Source organism: Python bivittatus, unplaced genomic scaffold, assembly GCF_059951505.1.
Source record: "Python bivittatus isolate LINGU-HERP-01145 unplaced genomic scaffold, Pbiv_v1 ctg000480_np1212, whole genome shotgun sequence".
Classification (NCBI taxonomy): domain Eukaryota; kingdom Metazoa; phylum Chordata; class Lepidosauria; order Squamata; family Pythonidae; genus Python; species Python bivittatus.
Window position 1 is genome coordinate 21,074,689 of NW_028277075.1, and position 13,702 is coordinate 21,088,390.

The 13,702-nt window shown below is 45.0% G+C and overlaps 1 protein-coding gene and 1 pseudogene across 10 annotated transcripts in view; one reads left to right on the forward strand and one right to left on the reverse strand.

Annotated features, from left to right (window-relative positions):
* The window catches only part of MEIS2 (Meis homeobox 2), a 269,315-nt gene extending 267,881 nt beyond the window's left edge, over nucleotides 1–1,434 (reverse strand). For 2 of the 9 annotated variants that reach the window (XM_088145422.1, XM_088145419.1), the window contains exon 1: nucleotides 134–1,429. In XM_088145422.1, coding sequence (XP_088001548.1) covers nucleotides 134–145 — 12 coding nt within the window. In that variant the 5' untranslated portion in view covers nucleotides 146–1,429. Of the gene's footprint in view, nucleotides 1–133 lie in introns of all 9 variants that reach the window. The other 7 variants (XM_088145421.1, XM_088145420.1, XM_088145427.1 and 4 more) reach the window with 4 other exon arrangements.
* LOC148214931 (uncharacterized) lies at nucleotides 613–13,218 on the forward strand (annotated as a pseudogene). Its single transcript, XR_015796881.1, has 5 exons — nucleotides 613–673; nucleotides 2,213–2,464; nucleotides 2,624–2,749; nucleotides 3,154–3,325; nucleotides 8,372–13,218. The product of XR_015796881.1 is annotated as an uncharacterized LOC148214931 (transcript).
* The last annotated feature ends 484 nt before the right edge of the window (nucleotides 13,219–13,702 follow it).

Here is a 13,702-nt window from a genome sequence, read left to right on the forward strand (position 1 = left end):
TTTTTGCTGCTATTTGTTTTGTTTCTCTAAATAGTGGCCGCCATGAGCAGCAGCAACAGACAAGAGCAAATCCGACAGGCCCCTCTTAAGAAAGGATTTATACGTAAGGTAAGTGTTGGAGATTTAAACCTACCCTTTGCGCCATCAGTCTGCGCTCCAATAAACTCCGGGATGTGTCCTATATTTAATATCCCAGTCCAGCAACACCACCAACAAAGTGACTGAAGAAGAAGAAGGAAAGGAAGAAGAAAAATCCCTTTTCCCTTGTCTCTCCGACCCACTTATAGAGTTCTCCAATACGCGTAAATATTCATAAAGATAATCGTTATAACAATAAAAAGTAGGGAAAAATAAACCACGTAGAGTTTGTCTGTTTTCCCCGCGTGCTCTTCTTTATTTCCCTTTTCTGTGTCTTTCCTTTTTTCTTCTTTTACGTAAAAAAAATTGATGGTAATTTAAAAAAAAAATAAAAATAAAAGTCGCCAAGCCCCACACTGAAGGTTACGATCGGCCCGTCAGCAACCCACATGTAACCAAACTGTCGTGTCTCATGGCTTTTTGCCACTCCAGCTGTCAATCAAAGCCATGGAATGTCAAGGTAGTGAATGAATGATGGCTGATGATGAAGAAGAAGAAGAAAAGAGGAATCTTTTAACCTCGGATTCTTCTCTCAGTAAGTCCGCGTTTGGGATTTGCTTGTAGGAAAGCTATAGGTTCTTTTTTTTTTTTAACTACCGGGAGGGGGAGGGTGGGGTAGGATGCGAAGAAAAATGGAATAGTTTGCAAAACGTGGACTTCCTCCGTTCTTTTTGTGTGCGTGTGTATGTGCGTGCTTGTGTGAGTGTGTGTGCGCGCGCGCGTTGTTTTTCCCCCCTCCCGGTAGGTATTTTGTCTCCCTCTTCACCTCTCCCTCTGAGATGAGTGAGTGTCAGTAAGTGTTGGCAGGTTGGCTGCTGGCTGGCTTATAGAAGAGGCTCAGTTTTGCGGCGCTGATCGGCGGGAGAATGAAATGACGGAACCCGGAAGTAGTGGTGGCCATAGCCAGTCCTACAAGAGAGACACATACAAGGGAGAGGGGAGAGGGAGTAGAGAGAGCGGGCGAAAACGGGCGAGCCAGCTCGCGCTTACAGCCTGCGATATGCAGAGTATGCAATCAGGGCTGTTTCCACGCCACCGGGGGTGGGGAGGCGGGGGCGCAACGCAGCACGTTCAGGGACCTTAACCAAGCCGGGTCGCCTTTCCAGATAGGAAACGGAGAGTGGAAGGATAAAGAGGGAGTCACGGGAGGAGGAAGAAGAAGACGAAGAAAAAGAAGCAGGAGAGGGAGCAAAAAAGAGAAGGGGGGGGAGATGGGCTGGCTGCGTGCGTGCGTGCGTGCGTGGGAACTGCAAAAAGCACCGAAGGAAAAAAGTATCCTAGAAGCCTAGATCTGTTGCTTTTTTTTTAATGAGGAGATTTTACCCTTCAATATCCTCGTCTGCCTGGCCGTGCTGTTTAGCCATCTCTTCGCCCGGCGTTTGTATCTCTCTTCTTCGGAGGGTAACTTTCAGCCCTGCAATGGTTCAATGTCCAGGAGACGGCCGAAGGAACTCGGGCAGTTGCGAATGTTTAGAAAGAGGCGCAGGCAAACTTGTTCTGCCAGCGGAAACTCCTCGCCTGCCTTAACAAAGTCCGCCATCCTTGCCAGAAGGGTGCATTGAAAGAGCTGTCTGTGCCGCGTGTTTCCTTCTCTGTGTAAACTCGCTACCTTTTGTGGCTGCTGTTGCTCAGATTAATTTTCCTGGGGGAGAGCGCTCCGTTTGGCATCCTTCTTTATTATGTGCTCGGTTCCATCATCCCCGTTGTATGATGTTTGAGGCGAGGGTCTACGCAGGGGACTAAGAGGGAGGGAGGAAAGGAAAATACATCCTTTTAGGCTGGGCTTTGGCGCTGCTTGGGCGTTAAAAGGCGAAGACAAGACCCCCCCCTTTCTCTCATTTTTTTCAAACTGCAGTACAGTATATACATTTTTAACGCACTTTTTAAAATTGGGACTAATCCCTCCTTCTGGTGCCTTCCTGAGCTTGTTTTACTTGTTCTTTTGTAGAATTTGTATTCCCTAACAGGGATTATTATTGTTCTTGTTATTATGCTAGCTGTAGCGGTTATTCTGCAGAACTAGTGCGATGGTGCCTTCTCGTTCCTACGATCAAGTGAACTTTTGAAAACACACTTTCGCGGCCCGTCTCTCTCACTTTTTTCCTCTCCCACAGGCACTCACAAGCGCTACCTACCACGTTAATTTTGGTGTGGGAGGGGTGCGCGCGCGCGCGTGTGCAGCCTCCTCCAATCACTTTGCTGGAACTGAAACATGCCTTACCTCAGAGCAGTCAATTACCAAAGCCACCCGAGATCATCAATCATGGGGGAATGCTTCAAGTTAAGGGGGAGGAGCAATGGTCAAACTATTGATTGCTGCAGTTTTGTACTCTCCCTCCCTCCCTCCCTCCTGCTCTGTCTCTCTCTCTCTCTCTCTCCCCACACATAAAATCTAAACCAGACTATCCTGGTAATAGTGGGATTTATCAATGATTATGTATCTGCTTGTGAATGTTACGGCCTCGTACATACTTGCTTTTAAAAGCGGCGGCGGCGGCGGCGGCGGCGGCGGCAGCCACGCATTTAGACTGGATTCCGGCGAGCAAAAGAGAGTGGGAGAGGGCCGGAACGGGACAGAAACCGTTCTCAGGGGCAGGTCACGGAAAAGAAAGTTGGGGAGGAAGAGAGAAATCCTCCAAAGGCACGGGAGGGAGGAACGGCTTTAGAAACGTGGCTAGTCTTTTCTGGGCGAGGGAGGTAGCTCCCGAGGTCAACGGAGCTCTCCAAAATGATGAATGATTGAGTACCTGTGATGATGATAGTGATTACCGGAGCAATTAAACAGTTTGATTAAATGAGCCATCATAACAATGCTGTCTGCGGGAAATCAGCCCTCGCTTATAAAGAAAGATAGAGCAGAGAGAGGCTGACGAACGCCGCTGGGCACGGCTTCGCTTCCTGGGAGCGCTTAGCCTGGCAAGCTCGCAGCCTGAGCGCAGCCCCTGAACGGGCGGGCGAGAGAGCTGGAAAAGTACTGCCGAGACTTTTAAGCCTGACTTGCGCGCTCTTTTGAAGCGCCGAAGAGCCACCTTGGCGGGGGGGAGAGGGGGGTCTGCTTTTCCTTGTTCTACCCCCTTCTCCCCTCCCCACTTTTCTTTTCTTCTAGAAGACCGCTTCCAAGATTAAAGCGATTCTTACGAGCAGCCGCTACCCTCTGTGGCTGATTTGCCCGGATCTGTGCAGAAAGGTGAGTAAAACCGCCCTCAGTACGTCGATTTCTTTCAAGCTGCGTTTAAGTCGGTTCCTTTGGCAAAGGACTTCTTGGGGGGGGGGAGGGGGTAGTTCTGCAGTATTTTCTTCTCTGTCGTAGAAATCGGTAACGCGCTTCAAGATATTCATGGTAATGAATACTCGGTTAATCCTTTGGGTGCCCGGAGACCTACAGAGCAGTAGGTTATGCAAATCCTTTCCTACTTTTGCAGCTGGACTCTTCTAAGAGATTGCTTTAAAAGGGATCTACTTTGTCAGGAATGGTACTTTCTGAGGTCCCCCCCCCCCCACCTCCGCCTGCTTCCGAAAATGTCACTTTCCTAAATTCCTTGGGAATCGCATTGTTGCAATACTGTCAACACAGTTCCTCATTCTAGAACACATTTTTAAAACATGCTTTCTTTTACAAACAGAAAAAAATATATCCGACCGCGGATATATTTGTCTCAGCTTAGATATGTTTAGCAAGAAGTGCTTTGCCGCCAATGTCTTTTGCCTCTTGAATGCAGTTCCCCGAACAACTTTCCTGTGCTATAAGGCTGGATGTATTGACTACAGTAACTGAATATTATTCCAAAAAGGATCTCATTATTTCACTTAAACTTGTAGATGAAAAACCATTTTTAGAACATCTAAAAACCGCGAGGTGAGATTTGCAATCTTCTTTCATTTCTGTTTCTTCCCTCCTTTCTCCTTAAATTAAACATTTATGTTACAGTATCTTTCTCTTCTTTTAAAATGCCAGGATGATTTTTTTTTTTTTAAGTTTCCCCGGGAGATTTGAAGTTACATGGAATAATGTGAAAACAAACAAGCAAACAAACAATTTACAAACTCTTTCATACCTTTTTGTGAAAAAGTTAAAAAAAGGTTTATCTCCCATGTTTGTTAAAAATGTTCTTAAGATAGGTATCTGAGAGCACTAAATGTCTTAATTTAGAACCTGCCACTAACCCCTTGAAATACAAATAAATAAATAAATATAGATATACACATACATACATACATACATGCTTTTGGAATTCTTAATCGAACTTAAAAATGGGAGAAAGTGTTTACATTTGGAGGAGGTTGTGGTGGGGTGGATGTAATATTCCTCTTGAAGCTGCAAATTCTTACTGCAATTCCAAGCAGGTTTCTTCAGAAATCAGTTCCTCGGATTTTCAGTGGGACTTTCTCCTGTGCGTAACTGCAGCCACAATTAATTTTAAGACACCTGATCTTGTTGTGAAATGCAAAAAGAAAAGTTTTTTAAAATCCTAAATAATGTCAATATTAATAATAATAATAATAGTATTAGGTGTTCTGTGTAGAGATGTATATTAGTCAACAGTCAGCTCTTCTTCCACCCCCAAACTGGATTGCTCTCCTTCTCCTTCTCCTTCTCCTTCTCCTTCTCTCTCTCTCTCTTTCTTTCTTTCTTTCTTTCTTTCTTTCTTTCTTTCTTTCTTTCTTTCTTCAGGCTGGAAATGGTTTTAACAGGCAGTAAAATTTCATCTTGTGGTGTCAAATTGGGGTCAGTTTGGGGTGAGGGTTCTCAGTGTCCGCGAAGGAGCTGTCCAGCTGTGTTGGGATTCATTAAGGGCAAAAGATCCGTTTCAAGAAAAACAATACAGAGACAATCCGTAAGCTAAGGATCCTCTCCAAATTGCATTTTGCAAGTGTGCTAGAGCAAATATGGATGCTGAGACCCTAGTCTCTTCAAACTTCCCAGCCACCTTCTTTCTGAAAACAGCAGGGAAAATCAAAGTGTGTTTTGAACAACCAGCCATTGCAAAGGATGGTAACGTCTTGACCATTTGGATGTCTTTTTATTATTTTTCATAAATGGTCTCTTTTGCAAAGGGGACTTGCCCAACAGGTAACACAGTAGATTCTGAAAGTGTAGTTTTATTTCAAATTTGTTCTCTGTGAGGTACCCTGTAAATAGAAAGTGCGTTGGGTTGAGATACTAATAGAAATCCATCATCTGGAAATCCTAGTTCTTCCTACTATTGATACAGTCTAATAGATGCTCTCTGGTGCCATGAATTTAGGATCTCTAACAGTGTAAAAAGTATATGCAACTAATCTAATTTTATTAAATTTGCGTGGCTTAAATCCTCTTAGCTGTTTTTACATCTCTTAGCAGATCGACACCTCACTAGAAGGACAAATAATTTCAGCCATAATCTTGTTCAGTGTTCAGTGTAATTCAGTGTTTGCTGGAATGAAGGGATTTTCCCCCCCCCTTTTGCTTCTGGTTAAGCAAATAGCATTGGAAGAAATGCCCTCATTTTTCATAGGAATTATGGCTATTTTTGAATAATTTACTTTGAACTGTAACTAAAAACAGTGTGACGAGAAACAAATCAGGTCAAAAACAGGGATTGTTTAAAAGTTTAGGTACCTCCTAGTTTCCTGACTTTGGTAGGAATCTTCAGTAGCTTCTTACTTCGTGTCCCCCCCCCCCCAATCTGTCCAAATTCTAGCTCTAACATTAAGCCAAGAACTGGTTAAATCTAAGTTGATCACTGTAGATGCCATAGGCAAAACTTAGTCAACTTATGTTTAGATTCTTTGCCTTTGGTTGAAATTCACATATTTTAGTTTCTAGACTGGACTGGACTGTTAATTGGGGTTGATAATTTCCTTCAGATTTCTGCAAGGAAATTAAATTCTGTAATTGGGGTCTTTTTTTCCCCCTGCTCCTCCCTCCCACCCACACCGCTCCACACCCCACATTGCAGACAATCAAAGATCATTCTGCTTGGGCAAATAAGTATGGAATCAAATGTTTCATTTAATTTTTTGAGATATTAATCCATTATTTGCATATTGGCTCAGTTCTCCACCTTTTGGAATGCCACAGGTAGAAAATATTTCTCTTTTTCTTTCCTTTTCCCCCTTTTCCTTTCATTTTTTCACCTTGTGACTTACTTTTCCCAAATCCTTTCCTTCCAAGAAAGTCAAGTCTTACTCATCAGGTGAACTCTTCCTGACCTCTCTTCCTGGGCACTGGAGTTCTTTGAAAGCTGGTTTAGGAGGGCCCTTGTTAAAATTACTTCTTGGACCCTTTCTTTTCTTTTCCTTTCCTTTTTCTTCCTTCACTTCCTTTCTGTTTCAAAATCAACACGAACTCCAGTTTCTTTATTCACTTACAACCCTCTATTATACTTCCCAAACACTTCTAGGAATTAACATGGCACTTGTGGAGTGGGCTTCCCTCCTCCTCCTCCTCCTCCTCCCTCCTCCCTCCTTTACTTCTTTATCTCTCCTGTTTATTCTGTAAAGATCCCACTGAACTGAAGAAGCGATTCAATAAACAGCCCTCTAGCGCTATCTGGCGGGACTCCAACCATTTCAGCAAACGCTGCTTCTCCCCAGCCCCTCAAGACTGCTGCTTTTCCCCTTCTTCTTTGTACTGGTAAATGGCTACACAACTGGAAGTCGTTTTCGAAGGTGCCGATGCTCCGCTTGGTTCCAAACCAAGAGTTCACTAACCGCAGAATGTCAGAAGATTGGAAACAGGCTTTCGCAGCTTTCTTTTCCCTCCCTCTCCCTTCCTCCTCCCCCTTGAATACTACATGTCTATTTCATCATCATCATCATGGTCACCATCATCATCATCATCATCATATGTGGCTTAATTTCTATTATTCCAAAAACCATCGTAGGATTTTTCCAATGCCAGAGATGCACTCGTTAAGATCCCGATCCTAAGCCTGTTTAACTTCTAGGAAGCGCAGGACCTTGTGGCATAAGGCGACCCCAAGTCGTCACCCTTTTGTCCCCTTCCTGCTTTGCTTAAACGCAACCTTCTCCTCGGGGTGAGGGCAATGGGGCAGCCGGTCCTTTGTATTCTAGAGGTGGAGGAAGGAAAGGATCCCAGCGCGATTTCGCTTTCCAAAGTCTCGTTTTTGCATCCTTGGAGCAGTGGGAGGAAAAGGAGAAAGGCGTCTAGGACAAGCTCTTCCTAAAATGCAAAAGGTGCCTAGGACAAGGCTAGCCAGGCATTCCCTGGCAGAAGGGTTGCTTTATTCATTGGAAAAAGCGGTTCGGTGTCAGAGGAAACTCAGACTTCTTTGAACTCAAAGGCACCCTAGTCCTCTTGAACCACCTGCCCAAAGGGACCGGAATATTAGGAAGTCTGCTCTCTTGGGTCTTAGTGGGTCTCAGCCAGTTTTGCATATTTTTTTGGCAGGAAACTCTGTCCCATTCAATGGGTTTCCTTTCAGGGAAGACCCGCCTAGGCTTGTGCCTAAAAGGAGTTGTGGATCGCGCCAGAAGGAACCGGATTCCGTCTCCTACAAGCTCCTTTGGCACTCCCCAAGGCCCATGCGCTGAAACGAAGTCCCATTTTGAGGGCAAAATGCCTTGAAATGGGCCAGCCAACTTCAGTTTGGGAAAGGCAAGTTAGTTCTGGAAACTTGGTGTTAGAAAGACACCGCACAGTTTCTGGAGAGAAAGAGAGAGAGAGAGACACACACACACACTTTGTTGCCAACCCTGTCCGGCTCTTTCTCTCTCCAGCATTCGGGTCGCCTGACTGCACTTTTCATTTTCTTTTTAATGAATCTCCCCCTCGGAGCCCTGCATGGAGAAAGTAATCCTGGTGATTTTGTGCTCCTTGCAAAAGGGCCTTTTGGTGACGGCCCTGCCGAGGCTAAGCTCTGCCGTAATTAATTGAAAACAGTTATTAGGTCGTCATTGGCAATAGCGTAAATAATTACGATAGGTTTTTACTTAAAATTGACCGGTCACGGGGGGGGGGGAGGGAGGAATCGATTGGAGGTATAAAAATGATGGATCAAAACATCAATGCCGATTATTTGAAATATTGTAGTCGAATCTTTTTTATTGCTTCCATCGGTTTAAGTGTCTGAAAGTGCAGTATTCCAACATATATTTATGTTGTCAATACTGTCAAAACTGTCAGGTTTATTACAGCGGGGTTGTAATACATTTCGGAGTTCCTCATTTACATAAAATCTCCCTTCCACTTTTCTCGGAACTGCCTCCCACAACCTTGCCTTCCTTCCAGGAGAAAGGCTGGGAAACCCTGGCACAGTCCGCGAAGGACGCCGGGCTTTTATCCGAGCAGAAGCAGAAGGTCAAGCCAGCCGCGTCCCACCAAGTCCCGCTTTCCTCCCGGTTTGCCCGAAGGAAACCCTCTCCTCGCCTTGCCTCGCTGATGGAAGTTCAGATCATTGGGCGTCGCTTTGGATCCCAGCCGCTTTGGGCCTCTAAGCCGACCTAGTCCCGCTGCGGGAGCCTTAAACCGCAGAAGAGCACAAGAGGGGCTGCGGCAGACCAGGCGCGGCGTGTCCGCTCTGGCACCTGAGTCCCCCTGAATTGCGCAGAGAGATCCGAGCCGCGCTCCAAACACTTCAAAGCGGCCGCGCCGGCAAGCAGCGCATTCGGGCGCCGTTGAGCTCGACGGCTTAGCCGAGGTTAGCCCGACTGTGCGGAGCCAAAGAGCCCCGGGGGCAGCGACCCGTCGGCCACAGAGTCGCGGAGACCTACGAGGACTCCGAAAGGCTCGGCTGGCTCCGCGCAAGCGGTCTCTAAACGCCCGCAAGCTTTCCGGAGGATGCGCGTGCCCCAGGCCTCCAGCTGCCCCGGGCTGACTTTGAGGAGAGCGCCTTGCACGCCGCGAGGCTCCCACTTAAGCAGACCTACGCGGAAAGGCGGCGGGTCTTCTGGCTAAAGAGAGAGAAGAAGCGGACGCGCAGAGTCAGAGCACAGCAAGGGGGTATTTTTCACTGAGAATTCTTGGTGACTTTGTCTCGCGTTTCTTCGCAGACTTAGCCCCACAACGTCTCTCGAGGCCAAAATGTCTAAAGGTCTGAAGCTATACTGCCCCCACCACAACATCGGCCCCAAGTATTCCCAGCTGATATATGTGTAATGCGGTGTTTTATTCTTTCTTTTTTCCTTTCAGGTATCTGCAAAAAGAAGCTGTGTGGATTTTAATTTATTCCACAGACACTCTTCGCCGACCTATACTCAGGTTCTCCTTCCTTCCTTCCTTCCTTCCTTCCTTCCTTCCTTCCTTCCTTCCTTCCTTCCTTCCTTCCTTCCTTCCTTCCTTCCTTCCTTCCTTCCTTCCTTCCTTCCTTCCTTCCTCTTTTTTTAAAGTATAATATTAAATTAGAAGGAAATTAAGCAGGTGTTCAGGATAGGAAGGGGGAAAAGGTTCTGGCTCCAGGAGGCGCTTGGTTGACTTTGGTCTGTCTCCCCACTTTTCCACAGATGATTTCTTCACTGCTCGGTGACCTCCAAAAAGTCCCCAGAAATCTCAAAAATTGCGAACTGGGCAAGTGAAGTGGCGGAAAAGGAGCCGCTGATGTCGGCCAGAGCTTTCTTTATCCCCCTCCCCCCGCTTTTTTTTCTTTTATTGGCGAAAAACAAAAACATAGATTTATCAGTCCCTGGGAAGTGGGACGGTGATAGCCACAAACGCCCTCTTTTTTCCTTTTAAAACTTTATGGCATGTTGAATGGGGGAACGGGGAGGCTGCAGAACGGCTCTCCTGTGAAAATAAAAATAAACTGAACAGTGACAGAGGCGACAGGCCGAATGAATCAAACGAAGGGCAATGAAAAAAGCAGCCGCTCCAAATTTTATCCCATTTTCAGTCCTGCTTTTGGAGCAGAGAGGAAACCCGGTTCCAAACAGCCTTCCCCCCCCTAAAAACGACGAAGCATTTAACAATTATGCCTTAATCGGCTGGCAGGTTGGCCACAAATGATGCCATTAAACATCAAAGACATGCCTGGGACTTTATCTTTTAGCCATAAGAGGATTAATTTCTGTAATTAGAGTGGGGGAAATATGTACATAAATAAGTATCGCTTTCCCCATCTTTTCCTCTTGATCTTACGGATTATTATCGGTGGTGATGGGGGATTCTTCAACTTTGGCTGGCTCTTTATTTCGAGAAACGAAAGAGCACTTAGGGACGCGAAGCTTCCCGTCCCCGTCCCCGCGCCCGGGAGCCCGCCCGGAGGAGCGCGCGCTCCCAACGAGCGGTGCGGACCGATGCGGCAATGGGTCTGTTTTCTTCCCGAGGACTGGAGGGAGAGGTTAATATGGGGAGGGTCAGATGTGTTTGCCTTTGTTGCGCTTCCCTGTCTCTCCCTCTCCCCAAGCTCATGGCAGAGCCTCATTCCCCCCCGCCCGTAAAATCCGCCTGACCTTGATTCTAACCTGTATGAATACCTCGTTTACCTAATGACTTTGTGTCACGCAAGCAGCAGGTCACTTTCCTTTTTAACCTTTCCCATTGCTGCAGTAAGCATTCTGGGCGATAATGAATGGCTCTTGGAATAATCGATGCACATTTTATGAGCCCTGACAAACTCAGAAGACGGACACCTTGTTTCAGGAACGTGGCCTCGCCTTCTCCGAGAGGTTACTTGCATCCGAGGAGAAACGCTTCTCCCAGCGGACAGCTCAACCGGTCCCTAAACTTCCCTCGCGCAGGCGCGTGCGCCGGTATGGTTAAAAAAAAAAAAAGTCAAGATGGTGCCCACGACAGTGCGATGCACCCAAAAAATAGACAGAGCATCAATCGCACCTTCATGGGCACCTTCTTGACTTTTTTGACCACACCCTGCGGAGAGCCCTGTCGTGGTAAAGTTTCCTTGAATCTAGCTTGATTCCTGGTGATTTCAGGTGTCCATCGTTTGCTTGATACAATCCAGAAGTAGTTTGCCATTCCCTTCTTTCGGGACTTTTTCACAGTCTTGGCATTGCCTGGTGGTCTCCCATCCAAATATTAACCAGGTATAACCATGCTTAGTGTGGGCTAAAGTGAGTTTTCAGCCCTGGCAATAATGGGGCCAAGGATAGGAAATCAACCAAGGGGTCTCTTGCTGGTTGAACAAATGAACCAAGTCAAATAATGCCAGGGAGCAGTACAGTCTGAAAGTAAAGGCTTGGGTGACAGAAGTGTGTAACTATTAGTATTAAAGAAGTACTAATATTAGTATTAATATTAGTGCTTATGAGTATTAGCATTAATATTAGTATTAATAAAGGGGTTTCCCCGGACAGAAATTCCTCGACAGGGATTTCACAGGATTCCGAGCTAGCCCCTGTCTGCCTCCTTTCCTTTCTAAAAAAGGGCGCCACGAAATCAGTAATTCATTTGAGCCAGACGTCTCCCTCCATCCTTCCATCTTTCCACACACGCTCCATCCCTTTCGTTAGTTAAGCAGCGATTAAAGTACAAAGTCCGCCCATCCCTCCGGGAAGGCAAAGGTGGTTTTCCGCGTCGTCGCTCCAACTTAGGGCTTCTATTCGCAGGATTGTGTCCTTAAATAAACAGGATCGGAAGCGGGAAGGGGCACTGGGGATGATGGTGGCGCTGGAGCGGGAAAATAAAACCTAGATAGCCCGTCTTTTTCTTAAAACGAACTGTAGTAACTGAAGTTTTTGACCATTTAGCTTTCATTTGGTCTGTTAACTCGCTTCCAGTTTAGGAGGAATGAAGAAACTTGATCCTATAACTGTGGCAAACAGAAAAGGGGGCGGGGGTGGGGTGGACTTCCCCCAACCACATTTACTCTTGCAAACAAAACAAGTCAACAGCTCTGGTGAATGTCTGGAAGCTCTCAGACTTGCTGCTATCTGCTGGTGTTAGTCAGAACTGAGAATAGTTGCAACCCTGTTACCCCTATGGAATAATTAATACAGATTCAAACCACCTCCTCCTCCTCCTCCTCCTCCTCCTCCTCCTCTTCTTCTTCTTCTAAAAAAAAACATATAACCATATGTTTCATTTTCTTTCACAGTTAAATTAATTATTGCTTTTTTCCCCCCTCCTTAAGATGATTCTGCCCTCAAGTTTCAACCTGATATTTTCCTTGGCACCGATCCTTACAGAAGAGCAGTGCCGGAGGTGGGGTTGGGGAGATTACAAGATCTTGTGATGGGTTTACAAAAGTATTCCTACATTCCATAATAAAAAGTTTAGACCAAGAACTTAATCAAAGGTAGGGAATTGCTGAAAGCTGGAATGATGTATATCATTGAGTCAACTCACAGGCTAAATGGAAAAGAGAGATGTTGCTTTCTTTCTTTCTCCCTCCCTCCCTCCCTCCCTCCCTCCCTCTATCTCTCTTTGTGGAGGTATACTGCATTATGGGCTGTACTGCCATCAACAATAAGAAAGTAGATTTGGTAGAGGATCAGAAAAAAAAAAAACCATTATCAGTAATTTGTTATGGTTGTTCTCTAATTACAGCACAAAGAGAGAATATCTTATAGGATTGTCTGCATCAGGTTCTAAAATAATGTAACCAGATTTGGGAATTTTGCTCCTTGACTTGAGGGAGGCCTTGCTTCCACTTACATTTATATATTTGTGGCTCAGAATGTGGTAATTATTTACATTAAATGAGAATTACTTTAGTAGTACTTGCATACAATCAAATTGTTAATTTCGTCATGTGCAATATAACTCATAGTAAGCCTATTCAATCCCATAATTTAAGAGTCTGAAGAGCCTAAGAACAGGCTCTTGTCTTATATGTCCTGTGTTTCACTTTTATCTAGAATACAGGTCAGGACAAATACTTCCTGAGAAGCACCAAAAGAAATGTTGTGATATCCACATAAAATTAGAGCTCACTTAATGGGATTCTGCAGAGTTCTTAGACCATTGGTCTGCTTGGCAATAGTTATCAAGAAAGTGGGCTGAGAGAAGACCTGATTGTAGCTCAGTTTCTCTTATATGCCAAGAAGATATTCAAACATGTAAGACCTTTAGAAGCTTGAGTAACTAAGCTATTATACATTTAACATTGCCTGAGATCATATAAGGTATATGTAGTAAAATAAACTTATCTATGTTTGAATACAAATGATTAAACATTTATAGAAAACATGACAATGTATCGTGTGGTGTATGATTTCACTGCATTCATCTCTACTACATTCCTTCAACTCCATTATGATTCCCATTTTAGAGTCATTTTAGAGAATCTGCAACTTGTTCAATGCCATTACATGAATCCTTCACAGAAGTGGGGTTCTGATATTCAGTTCTACTGGTGTATATGAACACAGATGAGAATCAGTTGTGTTGGTTTCTGAAGATACTTACTTTATCTTGCTAGTATCAGGGCATATGCCCCCTTACTACATTTATATAAACATTGTATAGTGTATTCACATATATGTCTATTTAGAGATAAGCACCACAGAGTTTAAGAATTAAGCTTCAGTCCTGGAGATGAACCACATCATGAAGCATATTAGCAAAGCAAAATTTCACTCACTCTGACCAAACACTATTGATTTGAATAGATTAGGATTGCAGTCAGAGAACTGTGACACACTCCAAATGTCTGAGTGCTACATATAT